An 18,489-nucleotide genomic window follows, 5' to 3' on the forward strand; every position below is an offset into this window, starting at 1 on the left:
CTGACAGTGAGAACAATTAACCAGTGGAATTGCTTGTCTCCAGAAATTCTGGGTGCTCAATCATTAGAAGTTTTAAAGAAAAGACAGGACAGCCATTTCTCTGAAATGGTATAGAGTTCCCCCAAGGACCCTTCTAAGTGTTATTCTGTTATTCTGACACCTTTCCCAGGACCTCTATTCAGATTTTGGCATCCTCAGAGTTTTCCTGCCTGAGCAGGGGGTTGGACTAGAAGACCTCCAAAATCCCTTTCAAATCTGTTAAACACATGCGTATTTATGCTCTGGACTATAGACATTGAATGCATGCAAATCCCGGAAAAATATGTGGTAGCCCTGGGGAAAAGAAATGCAGTAAAATTAGTCTAGGTATAAGGCAGTGTAAAATATTAACACATGATAAATAATGGAACAATTAAATAGCAGAGTTTTCTCTTTCCCCCTCCCTTCCTATTTCTTTTTTTCCTTTCTTTCTCCTTTCTTCCTCGTTGTCTCTTTCTATTTATTTATTTATTTTATTTTATTTGTCAATTGCTTACAAGATAATCGGTATAAGTAAAAACATAGTTATGAATACATGGATACATATAAGAAAAATTAAAAAATATATAAAAGAAACAATAGGATAGGGACAGTAGGCAGATTGTTGTGCTAATGCACCCTATAGACCTCTTAGGAAAGGGGTGATGTCAATAGCAGACAGTCTAAAGTTAAAGGGTTTGGGGTTTGGGGAAAAAAACCACAGAGTCAGGTAGAGTATTCCAGACACTGACCACTCTTTTGCTGAAATCGTATTTCCTGCAATCAAGTTTGGTGCGATTAACCTTGAGTTTGTATCTATTGTTTGCTCTTGTGTTGTTATGGTTGAAGCTGAAGTATTCATTGATAAGTAGGTCATTGCAATGTATGATTTTATATACTATACTTAGATCGGACCGAAGACGGCATAGTTCTAGAATTTCTAGGTCTAGAATTTCGAGTCTGGTGGCATGAGGTATTCTGCAATGAGTAGAGGAGTGGAGAACTCTTCTTGTGAAATATTTCTGGACTTTCTCAACTGTGTTAATATCAGATACGTAATGTGGGTTCTAGACTGATGAGTTGTATTTGAGTATTGGTCTAGCAAATGTTTTGTATGGTCTAGTTATTACTGTAATATTACCAGAGAAAAAGCTCCATAAGATTAGGTTAACAACTCTTAATGCCTTTTTGGCTTTGTAGTTACAGTGGGTGCTAGCACTTAGGTCCTTTGAGATGAGTACTCCAAGATTCTTGACAGAGTTTGGATCATCAACAAGGTCTTGACTATTCAGCCTGTATTTTATTTTCTGATTTTTTTTGCCAATATGTAGGAAAGAGCATTTATTTGTTGAGATTTGAAGTTGCCATTTGTTTGACCATTCTGATACATAGTCAAGGTCTTTTTGAAGGGTAGCAGTATTGTCTGTGGTGTTGAATAGCTTTACATCATCAGCGAAGAGAATGCAGTTGCTCTTGATATGATCACAGAGGCATTTATGTAGAGTATGAAAAGAGCTGGTCTTAGAACACTGCCTTGGGGAACACCACTGTTGACAGGTACAGAATTTGATAGGACGCTCCCAATTTTGACCATTTGTTGTCTGTTTGACAGGAATGCTACTATCCAGTAATGCAGGTGTCCAGAGATATCATAAGATTTTAGTTTTAGGAATAGTTTGCCGTGTACCACTGAATCAAAGGCTTTACCGAATTCTATGTAGATTGCATCTATTGCTTTGCCCTGATCGAGTTGTGCAGTCCATATGTTTTTGCATTGTAAGAGTTGCAGATTTCCTAAAACCAAATTGTTTGTTAGAGTAGGTTGTTTGTTTCTAAGTGGAGGATGATGGATTGGTTAATAATTGATTCTATGACTTTACAGGTGATGCAGCATAAAGAGATTGGTCTGTAATTTTCAACTAGACTGGGGTCTCCTTTTTTGAAGATGGAGATGACCATGGCTTGTGACCATAGTTTTGGCAAGGAGCTGGTCCTGAAAGATTTTTCAAAGATTTTGCTTAGAGGTTTGGCTATGGCAGTGGGTAGCTTTTTTAAGAAGTAGGCACATATTCCGTCTCGTCCAATAGCTAGAGATGTTTTAGATTGTGCAGTGCTTTTTCAGCATCTTCTGTAAAATTGATATGTATTAGATCATTGTAATTGTCTGTGGTTTGACTAGGAAATACTGGGCATGATCCATTGCTTTTTACGAATACTGAGTCAAAGAATGTGTTAAAGAAGTTCGCTTTAATAGTGTCATCATTGCAGTCTTTACCATTAGGTCCTTTCAGGGGTGGGATGGACCTTGAGTCTTTTAGTTTGTTGTTTACAAAATTGTAGAAAGCGCAGGTGGAATTGGTGCATAGAAATTTTCTTCTTGTTTAATGTGATAATTGGTGCATTCAGTTTTTATCTAGTGGCATAAATTTTTGCATCGGCTTTTGAAGTTGGCAACGTGACCAGATTTGTTTTTTCATCAAAGTGATTTGTTTTTGGATTGAAGCTTCCTTATTGTTTTGGGTCATTTGTTTTTTCTGGTTTTGGGAGTTGTTAATGGTACGTATAGTTTGATGATGTTTGATAGTTCGATCAAGTAAAAATATGTTGTTATGGTCTTCTACAGTATTGCATCCAGAGAATAGAAATTGCCAATCAAGGGATGAGAGATCGTTGTTTATAAGCTCACAGTTGCCTTTTTTGAAGTTATAATTGGGGATTCCATCATTGTGATTATTTTTGTGTGGATGTATGTTGAGACAAAAGTCAATCATGTTGTGGTCATTGTTGGAAAAGGGTTCTTTAATTTGTATTCCATAAATTGAATTCAGACTATTGCAGAAGATGAGATTGAGGCAGTTGTTTAGTCTACTATTGTTGGTTACTAGTTATTCTAGTCCCAGATTTGTTACTGCATTGTAGAAGGTTGCATGTGTGGGTTCAGTTGTACATTCATTAAGGGTCTAGTTAATATGAGGTAGACTGAAGTCACCAAGAAAGATAAAGGCGTGTGGGCAGGATGCTGCCCATGTTAGTAGTGTATTTAGCTTGCCTGCATGTTCGATGTCATAATCAGGGGCTCTGTAACATAGTAAGAACTGAAATGTGATATTTAAGGACAGTTCACCGACGATGTTCTCAGGAAGAGCAAGCTCTTGGGTAACTTGGATATTTTTTAGATGTAGGGACTTTTTATAGAAGATAGCAATGCCACCTCCTCTACGGATTTCACGATCTGATTAGTAAACATGATAGTCTCTCACTGTTGTAACGGAGTCAGGGAGATATGCATTGAGCCATGTTTCACAGACAAATATAATGTTGAATTTAGCCATATTTAGTAAGAGGAGAAATTCAGGTATTTTATTCACAAGGCTTCTTGCATTGAGTAGCTTGCATTTAAGGCCAGTTGCGGTTGGAGTTGAGGTAGTTAGGGGCATGCATGCCTAGTTTTGAGTGATGTTGGATTGGAATGGGGTCGGTTGGATGTGGAGTTGTGGGTTTTGTGACTTTCTCCCTTCCTTCCTTGCCTCTCTCTCTCTCACACACATACACACACACCACACTTTTTCCCCTTCCTATCTTTCTTTCTTTCTTTCTTTCTTTCTTTTTCTTTCTTTCTTTCTTTCTTTTCTTTTTCTTCCTTCCTTCCTTCCTTTCTTTCTTTCACACACACACCACAGTCCCTTCCTATTTCTTTCTTCCTTTGTCTTTTTCTTTCTCCCTTCCTTCTTTCCTTTCTTGTCTCTCTCTCTCTCTCTCACACACACACACACCACTCTCTCCCTTCCTATTTCTTTCTTTCTCTCTCTGTCTCACACACACACCAGTCTCTCCCTTCCTTCCTATTTCTTTCTTTCTTTGTCTTTTTCTTCCCTTTCCTTATTTCTTTCTTGTCTCTCACATACGCCACATTCTTTCTCCCCCTATTTTTTTCCTTCCTTCCTTCTCTCTTCCTTCTTTCCTCTTGCTTTGTCTTTTTCTTTCTCTCCCTTCCTTTTTTGTTTTGTTCTTTCCCTTCCTTTCTTGTTCTCTCTCTCTCTCTCTCTCTCTCTCTCACACACACACACACACCTGGTCTGGGACAAACTGATCTGGTGAGCTCCAGAGCAGCAGGAGAAAGAAAAAAGCAAGTGGCCGCGGGTGCTGCTGCTGTGGGAGGTAGCTCCAGGACATCCGCCCACTCTTCCAGTCGAAGCACCTCCGCCACTCTTTTTTCTTCTCCCGGGGACAAAAGGAAGCAAGTTGCTGTGGCGGCAGGAGAGTGGGGCAGGCGGATTTCCTGGGGCTGCACATGTAATGTTTTCTTCCTTCTCCCACGGGATGAAAGGGAAAAAGTGAGTGGCAGCGACAGTGTTTGATAGTGGTGCTGCTTCAGGAGGCAACCCCGGGACATCTGCCTGCCCCCCCGAAGGGCCTCCACCATGGCCACTCACTTTCTTCCTTATCCCAGAGAACAAAAGGAAGAAAGTGAGCAGCGGTGGCAGCCCCGGGACATCTGCCTTCCCTCCCAGAGAGCTGTGCTGCGGCTGCCACATGGTAGGGAGACCTGGAAGAGTGCTGCCTGGTGGCTTAGCCAGCCAGGAGAGTTTGGTGACAATGGTGGGAAGAAGCTAGCTAGGCCACAGCCAGGGCCATTGCCTGGGATGGGGCCGCACTGGCGGGGAAGCCAGCCAGCCGAGCCTAGGAAAGCAAGCTCCAGGGATGGTGGGGCCCCCCAGAAAGCTCTATGGACTGGAGGGGGTGTGGCAAGTACCAGGGATAGTGGGGGACCCCAGGCAAGCTCCACAGACAGCTGGGGAGGGCTAGCGCAACTTGCAGGCTTACCTGTGAGCAGGCAGATCAGGGCTGCACAGTTGGGGCACAGGCACTATGTGGGAAGGCAGATTAGAAAGGCAAGCAACAAGGACCCAGTGTGCTGCATAGGAGGTGAGGAGTGACTGGGTGGGGCGAGTATCAGGTGCGTGGAGGTGACTGAGCACTGAACGGGTGGGGCAAGCAAGTGGCAACCAGGTCAGAGGTGTGGCCAGCCAGAAGTCACTACTGGTTCAGCAACCCAAATTGTCACTACTCAAATCGTCACTACGGTTCACATGAACTGGTGTGAACCAGCTGAATACTACCACTGGTCTGGATATCCCAACCAAGCAAAAATGATAGAAGGATAAGAGGCCAAACAAATGAGTGGGATGCCATAATCTCATAGCAATCTTTCATGGCCAACTGGAGCTGGGAAGATTGTGGATTTTGCTTACAACATTTACAACTTCCATCATTATACTCACTTGACTATCTTCATAAGAAGACAACATTCCTTTTGTCCTCCAACCCTCCAGCCCAATTTCAGTTTGCTGTTCCAATAAATTGCTAATAATATAGAGGCTCTGTTGTGAGGGCATGGCTAATGTAACAGATAAGGAGGCTAACTCTGCACCATGCTGTGAATTTTGCTTGGAGTTCTGGTTTTAAGATGGGTAGACATATCAGTATTTTAAATAAATAATTACATAAATATGTCAAAGAGACACTGTGGAGTCCAGCGGAAAAAAAAAAAACAACTTTAGATAAGAGCATCAGGCAGCCTGCATTCACACAGTATAGTAAGTCATGGTTAAGGGAATTATATTACAATTCAGCCTATCATAATTTTAACTCAATTGTTTGGGCTCATACAACATGCAGTATCAACTGATCAATCTTGCTGGAATGAATAACACACTGAATTTGCCCATTACATTTTATCCCAATATATAATGCACATTCATTTATAATTGTTCTGTGTTGCTTTATGCTCAGTGCAGCACTACCTGTAGACATTTTGGTGTTCTAGGCAAAATCATATTCTGGTGCTTCCTATTGTTTGGCTTATCTTCTGATTTTATTAGAAATTTTGAAAAGGGAGCACTTGATTTTTTTTCTTCAAATTTTTGAGCTTTACTTTTAAACATTTTCAGTCCTGAACATTTTTTCCTTTTCTAAGAAAATGTTCTCCCGTTTTTGTCATGTGGCAACATTTTAATCAGGTGTGCGATTCAACCGGTGTTACTACCAGTTCGGTGACTTGTTTTACATGCTGTGCGCACATATAAAAAACATTAAGCGGTGCTGCCCAGACAGCTGAATAGCGCTGTGTGCAGGTGCATGTTTGAAAAGCCACCTTTTTCCTGCTTTTTCAACCTTTGCTGTGCCATGCAAAGCAGCTGAGGTTGAAAAAACAGAAAATAACGGACAGGTAAGAGCCTGGGCAGGCAGGTGGGCCAAAGAGCAGCAAACACAGAACTGGTTTGGTGTCTGTTGCTCTTCAGAGCTACCGGTTCCATAGAGTCGGGCAGAACTGGTAGCATCCCACCCAATTTTAATCCTTGAGTTGGTTGCTGGCACACCACGTGCAGTTACTGCTTTTCCAAGTACAAATTTGATAAGCCAATAGTCACATGACTTGCTGACATTCCTATCAATGCTTTCGTTTCAATAATAGATACGGTAATTCTTGACTTACAATCATTCATGTAGTGACAGTTCAGTTATAACCTCACTAAAAGTGATATCATTGGTCCTCACAATTACAACCGTTGCATCATTCCTATGGTCACATTATCAAAATTTAAGCACTTGGCAACAGCATGCATTCGTGGTAACTGCAGTATCCTAAGGTTATATGATTACTATTTGTGAATTTCCCAGATGGTTTCCAGCAAGAAAAGTCAATGTGGGAAGGTGGCTTTACTTAACTATGTGATCCACCTAACAACTTCAATGATTGACTTAACTGCAAAAAGGTCATAAAATTAGCACAACTCACTTAATTACTTTACTTATAATGGGAATTCTAGTCCCCATTGTCATCTTAAATTGAATTAGCTTCTACCTTTTGTGACTTTCAATATCTAGCTAGTGGCTATTCACTACTGCATAACTGAATTTGTAGGTGTTTTTCAAAATTACAGAAAAAAAAATCTAAAGCAATAAGAAAAGATCATCAGATTTTATATTCATATTGTGCATTCTGGAAATGTTCAATTTTAGGTTCCCTAAAATTTAATGCCCTAAGAAGAAAAATCGGCCCTGCTTAGAGACCAGCCTTAATGGTGCAAACGTGGAAAGTGAAAACACCCTTTGCATACAGTATGGGTTGTTCATACAACGAATGAAGTGTTCGGGTCATTTCATCAGCTTTGTGCAATACACGAATTCAGATATAGCGGCTTCTTCTTCTCCAGGCCAACAGGGTAACCTGTGATGAAAATCTCAAAAATCGCTCTTTTTAGTGAAAGCAAACCGACTCCCACCGGGTCTACCCTCGCATCGGGTGGGCCCCATCCTCCCAGCAGCGACGTCCAGCGCCCAGAGCAAGAGAGGAGGAGGAGGCGAGAACCGCTGCCGTCTTCCCCAAGTCTGCACACGCCCCCTGGAGAAAGGAACCGAAGGGGAGGCTCCAAGAGGGGGAACTCCATGCAGGCCTCTTGGGCAGTTTGCTCCCGCCTATATCGGCCCCTGCGGCAGGACAAGAAGGAAAGGAAGACTGCTGGTCGCGGCTCCTCGCCTAACTTTATTTTAGGAGGAAAAAAACAAAACAAAACCCGCCAAGCCGTCACTTCAGGGCTGCCCTCAGAGCGCTGCTTCGTTCTCTTACTTGGGAGAGGAGGGAGGGGGTGGAATAGAGAAAAGGGTCTCGGTTATCCCTTTCTTGTTCCCTCAGGCGCCTCCCTGTCTCCTCCCCCTCAGCCGTAATAGCAGTCGTTCTCCGAAGCTGGAGCCGCGCTTCTTTAGGCTTAGGGCGAGGCGAGGCGCTCGGGGCCGCTGGACGACAACCCAGAGCCTTTCCTCTCCCCACTCTCAACCTCCCCCCCCCTCTCCGTCTTTTGTAACCACCGCCCTCTCCTTCCCTTCGCCGTCTCCGCAGCCGGTCAGCCAAAGGGAGGCGAAGCATATGAAACATTTCAAAATGGCCCGACCCTGAGGGATTAGCAAAGCTTTCCTCGAGGAGCAGGAGGAGCGGCAACAACCTCGGGGTAGGGGGTGGGGTGGGGTGGGGTAAAGAATCCTTTGCCGTTGCTTCACAGAAGCGATTCTTCTTGGAATTGATTCCCTTCTTTCTCCAATGGTCCAAAGTGACCTGTCCAAATCGCCTCCTGTCACAGAACTAGCGGCGGCGGCGCAAGAGATGCAGATGGACTTCCTGGAGAATCCCCCGGTGCTCGTTACGGCACTGCAGGTACGACTTGGGAGGGTGGGAAAGCCACGGCGAGGGGGCACCCATGAGGAGCCGCTACCACGTGCGTGGAGGTGGCTGAATTGCCGCGAAACACGGAGCCACAAAGTAACCACCCCCTCGTATTGGGCGAAGCCACCACCACCTTAGGCCAGTTGACTAAGCCATGGTTCAGCTTACTAAGGGAAGACGAATTGTTTGGGTACAGGTTACACAAAGCCACAAGGTAGATTCCTGGATTGTGGGTTGGCAGGTTGCATGAATCCAGCCGTGGCTGTTTGCTAACCAAGTATAATGTGTGAACCTGACCACATGTGATTTACTCAGTGATAAAGTGAGCAAAGAAGTCATCATCTGACAGTCATATATGGCTATTCTTGCCATTTCTAAAGACCATTTCAAGGTTCTGCAATAAAAATAAGACTCTCCTTGCATTTTTAGCGAATCTGTTATTTGCATTAGTGCATTTCACATCTCACTTCATCAGGTGCTTTCAGCCTTCTGTCTCTGGAAATGTTTAATATCTTCCTATCATTTTCAGCCTCCAACTAACTTAGAGGTAATTATTTGGCAAGAGCTTCCTTTATTGACCGCACTCAAAGAGTAAAGATAAAAGTTAGTCCCAAGTGCTCTTTTGTAGCTTCTGAACATATACTTTCTCAGAATTATTGTTATTAATTTGGTGGGACAAGATGGTACTGAGAAGTAACTTGGGGCTAGGTTATGCAATTAGAAAAAAACTCTGTTTCTAAACAGGTTAAATTTAGATACAGAAATGACATCAATTCCAAGGTGTTTTCCAGGATGATCTCAAGGATATTTAAACAGCTCTGACCAGTATGCCAATGGCAGAGGTAGCTGTGATTTTAGTGTTTGTTATATTATAAAGCCACAGTTGTGCAGAGTTGTTTAACAGATATATCTGTTAGAGCTTTGAGCTGAAATCTAACAAGAATACCATATTGGGAATAAGTCTGACATTCCTTGCTAACAAGACTTAGTAACAAATAAACACCTGAATGCAAATCCCAGATTACTTAGAAGCATGCATTCAAGTGGCATTGGAGAAACAATAACTTCCCCAGATTCTGAGAGTATTGAGAGGATATTACTTTTTTTTTACATCACATGTTCTTGATTTGAAAATCAGGTGATGACTGGCATGTTGGAATGTTCTGTCAAAGACAAATATTTTGTCAATTATTTTCTACCTTTGTGCAAAGTTGTAATCACTGTAGAGAAATAAAATTCATGCATATATTTATGGATTAGGCCAGGATGATTTGGATTTTCTTAATAATGTTTGCCTTTAGTTATATAAGAAACCTTGGACTTGCCAAGACCCTGCCATATTAACTTAAAAGCAAGTTTTTGTTTTAATGAAATGCACATAGTCTAAAAGGTTCAAACCTATCAAATGGATGGAAACGGGCAACTGTTTTATGTATTAAACCAAAAGGATGGAAAACATGCTTTTCCATATGAGTTACATGCTGGAAAAAGCAGTAGCATATAAATTTCTTTTCCAATTAAACACAATTTTTGGACACTAGCTGATAAGATCTGTAATGTGTTCAACATAGATACTAAAAATTAAGAATTAACAAATTTTAATGGGAAGTATCAAGATACATAGCTGGATAATCAGTTCCACCCTTAGAAAGTATTCATGTAAAGATGAATAGTTTCTTTGTCATGCTCTAGCAATTTTCTACCTTCTGCTTTCTATGTAGTATGGTGAAACCTAGAGCTTTATTGCTCCTTTAATTCAGTGATTGAGAAACTCTACATTTGACAGGAAAGTGTATCATTTTCGAAGCTGAAGTAAGATAAATGTATACAAGAGAAGTATACATGCTCTCACATTCCATTTTTATTTTCCTATTTCTTATTGCTCTTGGAAAGGGATGTACATGTATGCAAATTTATAAGTATTTCTTACCAACTGCATAGTCAAATTTGCAGACATAGTTCATGCTAATAAGTTGCATTTAATTTTCATCTGCTTGTTTTAATCTATATTTTAAATATTACAATGTTCCATGATAGTACATTAGCTTATCTTGTACGTGAAGAGTTTTTCATCTATTCTGTGATTAACTTTTATTTTAGTGGAAATGAATAACCTACCATATGTTTACCATGGCAGTAATAAAGTATCCTAAATCTTAATTTAAAATTATGAAATATATGGATACATAAGTAAGGTAATTCTAATAATGTGGCTAAAAGGTCTTCCAAAAGAACATTTTGTTTCACTGGTAAATGATAAAAATGCCGAGTATTTCCATCAAGCTACTCTAGTTGCACTTATTTTGCTAGCAGAGTAAACTCATTTATAAATAGTTACATCTTTTTGTGTGTGATAAATGGGATTAGTTACAATATATCTTTTGTTCAAGGTATATTTATTATGCTTTTATTTAGTATAACTTTTCCTATAATTTATGTGTGTACGTGTATTATGTATATATAACTATACAATATCTAGACCTGTATCTATAGTTTATTTTTCTCTAAAGTATTTTGATCTTAATAGGAAACATTAATATAAAATATTAAATTACAATTTCTTCTATAACTACGATCACTTTTTCACAGGTAAACTTTTTCCTGCTGAACTTAGAGCTAAATAGAGCATACGGTTGATGAATAGAATTGCTTTTTAATTCTTTCAATGCTTTTGATTATATAATTAGGATCAGATCACAAGAAATTGTCAACAATGCTTTGTAAATAATTTTCTAGATAATTCTGATAATTCTTACTACACAAATTATTGTTTGTTGTCCATGAAATTGAAAAGTTACCCCATCTATTATGAGGTATCCAAGTGAATGATGTCCATCAGCAATCAGCAAACCTATAAAGGGAACTTGACAATAAATCAGTTCATTACACAATCTGTCCCATTTATCTCTTACATTTTTGCTGAAGAACATTGTGTTTTTACTGAAATTGAAAGGCATCAATTTTCATTCCATTACTTCAAAGTAATTCTGTGATATTCAAATAGCTGATAGGAAACTGAATTTTTTTTCAGGAATGAAAAAAATAGTTTTGCACAATGATGTGTTTGGTTATGGACCTTGCTGATTTTTATGAAATTGTCATAGAAAATGACATGATTTAAATACTTGTTCAATGAAAATTAATTACTGATTGCAGTTTGCATATCTTGTAAGTTGTAGTTGGCCCTCAAGAAATGTAGACAACAGCAAAGGATACTGAGAGTTGTTATTCAGCAATATCTGAAAATACTCTTCTACTTGTCCACTTGTTTTGAAATTTCTGAACAGCTTTTCTGCATTTCTAAAGGTAGTCCTAGATATACCTTTTGAAAATAATAGAGAAGAGAAAATAATACTTGAATTTAATTGCAGTCTATTAGTATTGCAGGACACTTAGGTAATACATAATGCCAACAATTAATTAATGACCCATATTAAACATTGTTCCCTTCTGCAATGTTTTTCAATCGCACAGTCCAAACTAAATTTTCCAAGTAGTCCCAAGCAGCAAGTATCAACTGTGCTTTGATTCTAGTATCAGCTATGATAAGCTACATTTTGTAGCTACTCCATTAATCAGTTCCTTTACAAAAGGGTGTAGAAGACAAATATGTAATTGTTGTTGAGCTCAAATTAAATGATACAGATAGTCCTCAACTTATAATAATTGTTCAAAGTTATAATGGGACTGAAAAAGTGACATGACCGTTTTTCACACTTACAGCAGTCATGTGGTCATGTGATCAAAATTCAGATGATTGGCAACTGGTTTATATCGATGTGGATTGCAGTGTCCTGTGGTCAGAAGGTATGCGACCTTCTGACAAGCAAAGTCAATGGGAAAGCCACATTCATTTAACAACCTTATTACTAACTTAATAACTGCAATGATTTACTTAACAACTATGGTAAGAAAGGTCATAAACTGGGTCAATATTTATTTAACAAATGTCTCTCTTAATAACAGAAATTTGGGACTCAATTGTGATCATAAGCTGAGAATTATCTGTACATAAATTATAAATGTTATTTCTAAGTTCTGTTCAGAATGCTGCATATGAGCTAAATTTTTATATACTATATGGGAATGGAAAGGTAAAGGGGTATGTCATTCTGTAATGTTTAATATTTATATGCTGTCATTGATTTTAACAGTTTTTGCATAAGGTCAGGGAGATGATTGAACACTTGTGGCTTTGTTAGGTCTTGAGCTGCTTTGCATATCTAAAAGTCAAAAAGATTCAGAACTCTTCTACCCACCAAAAACCTTTTTTCAAAGGGAATTATTTTACTTACCACATTTTCCTTTGAAAAAAGTTTTTTGGTGGGTAGAAGAGTTCTGAATCTTTTTGACTTTTCCTTTAGTGCCTGTTTTGAATTTCTGTAGCATTTTTAAACCCTGACCTAAAAATAACAAAGAAGTACTTATGTCCAGTTTCAACTGAAGAGTTGCTCTGGATGCACATATTTTCCTTTGAGCTTTGAAAATATATTTATATTCTTTTCTGAATGAAAATAATCCAGTTTTCTGCATATATCATATAAATGTGATAAAAAAGGAAGACCTTGTTTTCCTTGGAAGACTTTCAGACTTATAAATATTCTGTGTCTCTTGTTGTTCATGCCATTCTATAAATTAGCTCTGAATTTCCTTTATTGTAATGCAGATTGTTATATTTCCATATTGGAGTCAGAAAATATATACCTATATATTGCAGGCTATTAGTATTCATATTGTTTTGTTAGAGCTGCTTGCCATCTCTTGCTCACCTCTCCTTTTATATAACTAGTGTCAGCTATAAGTTTTCTTTTTTTAACTCATCCATTTTCCAAGTTGATTGTGATATGTCACCAAATCAGCAATGTCTTTTTAAAAAAATGTTTTCATTCATATGCACCCCACATACTTTCTCATCCCTATCTATTTACATTTTTGTATAATCATAGTCTTAATGGTTTTAGAATTTGAGGGTTGGACTTATTTAAGTTTTTAAATAGATGTAGTCCACTAATTTGTCCTTTATATCTTGTTGATACTAAGTTTAGTCTTCTAAATATGACAATTTCTGGTTTAAGTAACCTTTTAATATTTACGTAATGTCATGGATTTTAATTCCTACTTCTTGAGAAATTATTATACCTTTGGGGTCCCACCCTTTTGGAATCTTTTAAATGAAATTACCAGTGAGCAACTAACTTTAAAAAAAAAATCAATTCATTTCATATAATTTGCATTGTCATTTACATGGTCATGCATACTGTTGCAATTATAGAATTGTATAATTGTGATAATTATTTTGTACAGAACCCTGGAACCTTTCAATTATTGAATAAAAATAAATTTCTTTAATGTTTGAAGTACAATTGGATTTTTCCCCTAACCTGGCTTTTTGATCAGTATCTGCAAAAATCCAAGAAAAATGTTTTTTATGAATACATGAATTAAGCTTTGTTTGTTTTTAGCTTAAGATATATGAGCCATGTATTATAGTTTGTTCACAAATCATGATTAAATATGCATAGTTTTGCATTATTTTTGAACTATAAATAACATCACTTACCTAGGCGTCCAAGATTTTTCCCCAAAGATACATATTTTCAGAACTGTAAGTCTGAAAGTACATTTGGTTCATCATTTTACTAAACCATAATATAATTTGTTTAGTTTTTGTCTTACCTATATGATTTGAGTCATGGTTTATAAAATATGATTTAGTACTTAGTGTGTTTTAGAAAAATAGCCAATTATGGTTCATTCAATAAACTGATTAAATCATGATTATGTTAATTCAGTCCTATAGTAACTGGAAAAATATGTTGGGTAACTGGAAGGGCATATAATATAGACACTTTGTTTTCCAGTGCATATGCCTGGTTTGCTTAAAATAAAGTTTTAATGTTAATACTGTAGTGTGTTAATTAATACTGTAATATAACCATCACTAGTCTCCTCAGCACTTTTGAGATCCATTTCAAAGGATATTCTTAGTAATTTAAAAAACTTCTAATAATAACATATCACAACATAGTTTTCCTAGACTCTTTCACTTTTAAATATTTTTTAAGGCTACTGGAGGGAATGAGATATGGAAAGGCAAGGCTAGAGAATCTGGAAAACTGCAGAAATGAGAGGAGTTATTTCCTGATTTTGTTAACAGAATTCAATACAAGTATGAAAGAAAACTGGCATAGGATTCCATTCATAGAGCTGAATTTAAAGAACCATTAGCAAGAAGAAATTGCTCTGCACAAGCAAGTGGTGCAAAGGAATTTACATAGTATTATAAAATGGTACTTTCAATGCTCTTTTAAATTACTTGTTCAAGGTTGTATAGTTATTGCTGCCTATTAGGAGCATAACCTTCTGCTGAAACACATCACTGTTTCCTCTGACAGAAGGTAGCTCTTCATGGGGCACTTACACCTGGTGCCCTTTCCTCTCACCATGTCTCAAAAACAGTTTGAAATGGACCTATCAGTGGGCTCCCAATATCTTTACTTCACCTGTCTTCAGAATATCGAGAACATCCTGGGAACACAAGTAAAGTTCCACCTCTAGCCAACAAATAGGAGCCTGCTAAGTAAAATAATTTAAAAGATCCAACAGTATGTTTTCTCAAATATTGCTAGTTCTGGAACAACAAATATTTCATAAAAAAGAAAACAAAATATGTTTCTAGTGCTACCTTTCAAGTATGTTTTAGCTGCAAAATAGCACCCTCTCTGTTCTGTTTCCATTTTAGTTTGTCCTCTGTTCATGTTTTCATTATTAAAAAAAGAATTAAAGAAAAATGATATGTCAGTGAAGCCATCTGGCTACTAAGCTATCATTCCCTTTGTATTAAAAAATCCAATTGAGACTTACAGAATTAGCATTAGCATCATCAGTTTTGCACCCGGGCACATTTCCCAATTACTCTAACCATGGGATGAGCTGCCTTGAAGAAAAGTATAACTTCAGACAAAATACATTCTGAGCTGAAGGAACTGGAGCTCATTATAAGGTGTTTTCACCTTGAAACAACCTGTCACTTTGCATATTGGTTTCCTTCTTTGCTAATCAAGACAGTATTCCCTTAGAACCCGTGAAGCAGTCTGAAGCCCACTGAAACTGAGAAGAGAGGCATTAGATTCTTTCATAAAGACACAAAATGTTCATTAGACCTGAAAGTTTCATTGTATAATTAGAAAAGTGAGTGATTTGGCTCTCAGTAAATCAGTTCAGATGCCAAATTCAGTCAGTGTTAGGGTCTCACAGAAATGTAAAGCTCTTTACAGCTTCATAGAATATAGAATCTTTGTATGAACATGCCGAGGGATGTGCACAGGTGACTATGTTTTAACTAAATATATTTTGGATTGGATCTAAAATCTTCTATGTGGAAACCATGAGCCTTAAAGAGCTCCCCAAATATAACAGTATAATGGAAACATGAATTTTATTTTAAATTAGAGATTAATTATGGGTTTAAATTGTAGATTTAATTGCAAAATTAAAATGAAAGAAAACCTGCTATGAGCCACGTATAATAGTGTGTGATAATCCATAATAAAGAATGTCTGTATTATTGCCTAGGGAACAAGGAAGATGTGGCAGTGGAAATCAAGAAGAATAATTAATTTTTTCCCAAATGTTTATTATATATTTCCTAAATATAAATGCAGAAAGATGAAATTCCCAACTTTAGAGCATAAAGTTCTAAAGTTGGGGTTGCAATCCTTGTGAGGGGCATGGACAATTTGTGAAGGATTACTGTTTATTTTAAAGTTGATCTGCTAACAAATAGGAACCTGCAAAGAAAAATAATTTACAAAATTCAACAATACTTTTTTTCAACTATTGCTAGTTCTAGAGCAACTACTATCTCATATAAAAAGAAAATGAAAAATATGTTTACCTTCAAAGGGAAGCTTCAAAAAGGTTTTGCTTATTTATTTATTTATTTCCCAATCCTAACCTGAAATAAATAATAAATAAATTATTGTTCATAGGTAGTAAGAAATGTATTGTTTATTCCTGAGGATTATATATATATATTATATGATTATATATCATTGCAAAATTTGAGAATCCCTAAAGAAAGGCTTTTTGATAAATTCATAAGCCAAAAACTTTGCCAAGGGTATGCATTTAATCTTATACCCCATTACTTATAGGAAACAGGTATAATCCATAATTGGATTTTGTTGTCATATTATAGCACTTTAAAATGTTGCTTTCTATTTAAGTGATAAGAGTGAAATGTGGAAACATTACTTTAGTCATCCCTTTGATTAGTTTTCAGACTAATGTAATTATAGCGAGGTCTGAAAAAGAGGGGATGTTGTTGTCTGAAGAGAAAATAATAATAAAATAAATTGTAAAGAGAAAATGTGGCATCACCACCATCAGGTAGGTGAATGAGAGTGTGTTTGAAGAACAAACTGATCACACTGAAAAAGAAATGGTGATAAAATGGTTTCAGGAAATTCCCTAGAAAAAAATTATTCAGTTCTACAGAAAATACTAGATATCTGTTATGTACTTCAAGTCCCGAGGCATCATGTTTTATGAAATAAGCAGAGTTTTTTTTTGCTGGCAAAATATTTAGTCATAGTTCAGTACATACTTTAATACATTTAATAGGTCTAGCCAGTTGATGATACTATGTGGGTTTGAACATTATTTTCCTTTTTCTGATAATTCTTAAATTTTACACACCCACATACCCCCCCACCGCCCCGCCCCCCCCCCACTCAAATGTCAGTAATTAAGATATAATGGTGTAAAGTAAGTTATATAGTAACTTTAAGAAATAGTTCTGAAAAAACAAATTCTAATGATGAAATATTGAAAAATCTGGTTGGAAAATAATTTCGGATCACAGATACAATATATCTTAGCAAACCGATACCTGAAAATAATGTGAAATATGGGAAAAGACAGTTAATACCGGTAATCGCATTTACAGCATTGTATCCATTTTATGGTTGTATATAGAAAAGCAAGTAAATACAAAAAAGGACTACCTTGTAAAATTAAAACAAAATTAAAAATACAGGGATTTTTTTCAATATAGCTAATTGGTTTATATAATCATGAATAACCAAACCATGGCTTCAGATATGGGTAAAATAGATAACTTCTCATGCAGAAGTAAGAGGTATTTGCTGTATTTCTTTTGGCTAAAAATAGAGAAGGAATTTCTTGATATTCTATTTCTAAACCCTGCATATCCCTATACTCCTTGTTAAAACATAAGATATATGCAAATTTGATAGTTTTTCAATATAGCTGTGTTTTTGTTATGAATTGTTAGTTAGAAAAATCTAATATACAAGATTGCATTAAATGATACAAAAATTATCCCTCTTCCTTATTTTTACTATTAAATTTATACAAAGTTAAAACATTTTTATTTAATTTTACTTGAATGTATAAACAAAATAAGTATGCATGATTAGAGTGTACATAGTATATTCAATCTTAAATGCCATATAAAATTATAGCAATTATTTTTTAATTTTAACAGTCTTATGGCAAAGGTGCAAGAAGAAAAAACAGATTTAAAGGCTCAGATGGGAGTACATCTTCTGACACTACCTCAAACAGTTTTGTTCGACAGGTATGTTACTTTTCTCTGTTTGGGTAATATTTGGTTCTGTTGCTTCTCAAGAGATCAAAAATAATATTATAGTATTGCATAATTTCTGCTGACAAAAAATAACAATAAAAATAGAAAGTTACTTCAAACTCTCAATACAGATACAACTATATAATAAAATACTCTTGTTTTACTTTAATAAGATATATATAGAAACTAAATATAGTAACATATACAAATAATAACAGCAATACTGTATATCATAATCTGAATAAAATATGTAACTACAAATGAATGATATTAAAATTTCAAAAATACAGATATTACTAGATATTTCTATACCAAACAAAATATCCTCTATTTTCAGATTAAACAAATACATAAAAATCTATCATAAAAATATATATTAAGCTATGTACTCAGAATATATTTAATCCTCAGATTCCAAAATCAAAACATTTTTTCTTTATAAAGCAAAAGTCTAAAAGTTGTTTTTATGTAGAAAGTCAAATCATCACCTTAATCAAAGCAGTCAGTGTTGCCATCTTAGCCAACTACATTAATTTCACAATCCTTTCCTCTATTGTGATAGTTTGTATATTTACCCATTTCTTTGCCCATTGAAGCCTTTGCAGAAGGCAAAGAATAAGATCCCTTATTTTAATAA

General features: G+C 36.5%; 1 protein-coding gene and 1 long non-coding RNA gene across 4 annotated transcripts in view; one reads left to right on the top strand and one right to left on the bottom strand.

The window, feature by feature from the left end:
• Positions 1 to 7,778: 7,778 nt before the first annotated feature.
• The window catches only part of CACNB2 (calcium voltage-gated channel auxiliary subunit beta 2), a 169,558-nt gene continuing 158,847 nt past the window's right edge, over positions 7,779 to 18,489 (top strand). The window contains exons 1-2 of one of the 3 annotated variants that reach the window (XM_026716101.2): positions 7,779 to 8,230; positions 17,751 to 17,843. In XM_026716101.2, the coding sequence (XP_026571886.1) occupies positions 8,117 to 8,230; positions 17,751 to 17,843 (207 nt within the window). In that variant the 5' untranslated portion in view covers positions 7,779 to 8,116. The remainder of the gene's footprint in view (positions 8,231 to 17,750; positions 17,844 to 18,489) is intronic. The other 2 variants (XM_087915538.1, XM_087915536.1) reach the window with 2 other exon arrangements.
• On the bottom strand, positions 10,997 to 16,198 carry LOC148123943 (uncharacterized). Its single transcript, XR_015740028.1, has 3 exons — positions 16,137 to 16,198; positions 13,800 to 13,850; positions 10,997 to 11,561 (listed from the first exon to the last, which is right to left on the bottom strand). It is a non-coding gene; the product is annotated as an uncharacterized LOC148123943 (long non-coding RNA).

The sequence above is a fragment of the Pseudonaja textilis genome, chromosome Z, assembly GCF_049901715.1.
Source record: "Pseudonaja textilis isolate UNSWEBS1 chromosome Z, rPseTex1.2, whole genome shotgun sequence".
Lineage (NCBI taxonomy): Eukaryota > Metazoa > Chordata > Lepidosauria > Squamata > Elapidae > Pseudonaja > Pseudonaja textilis.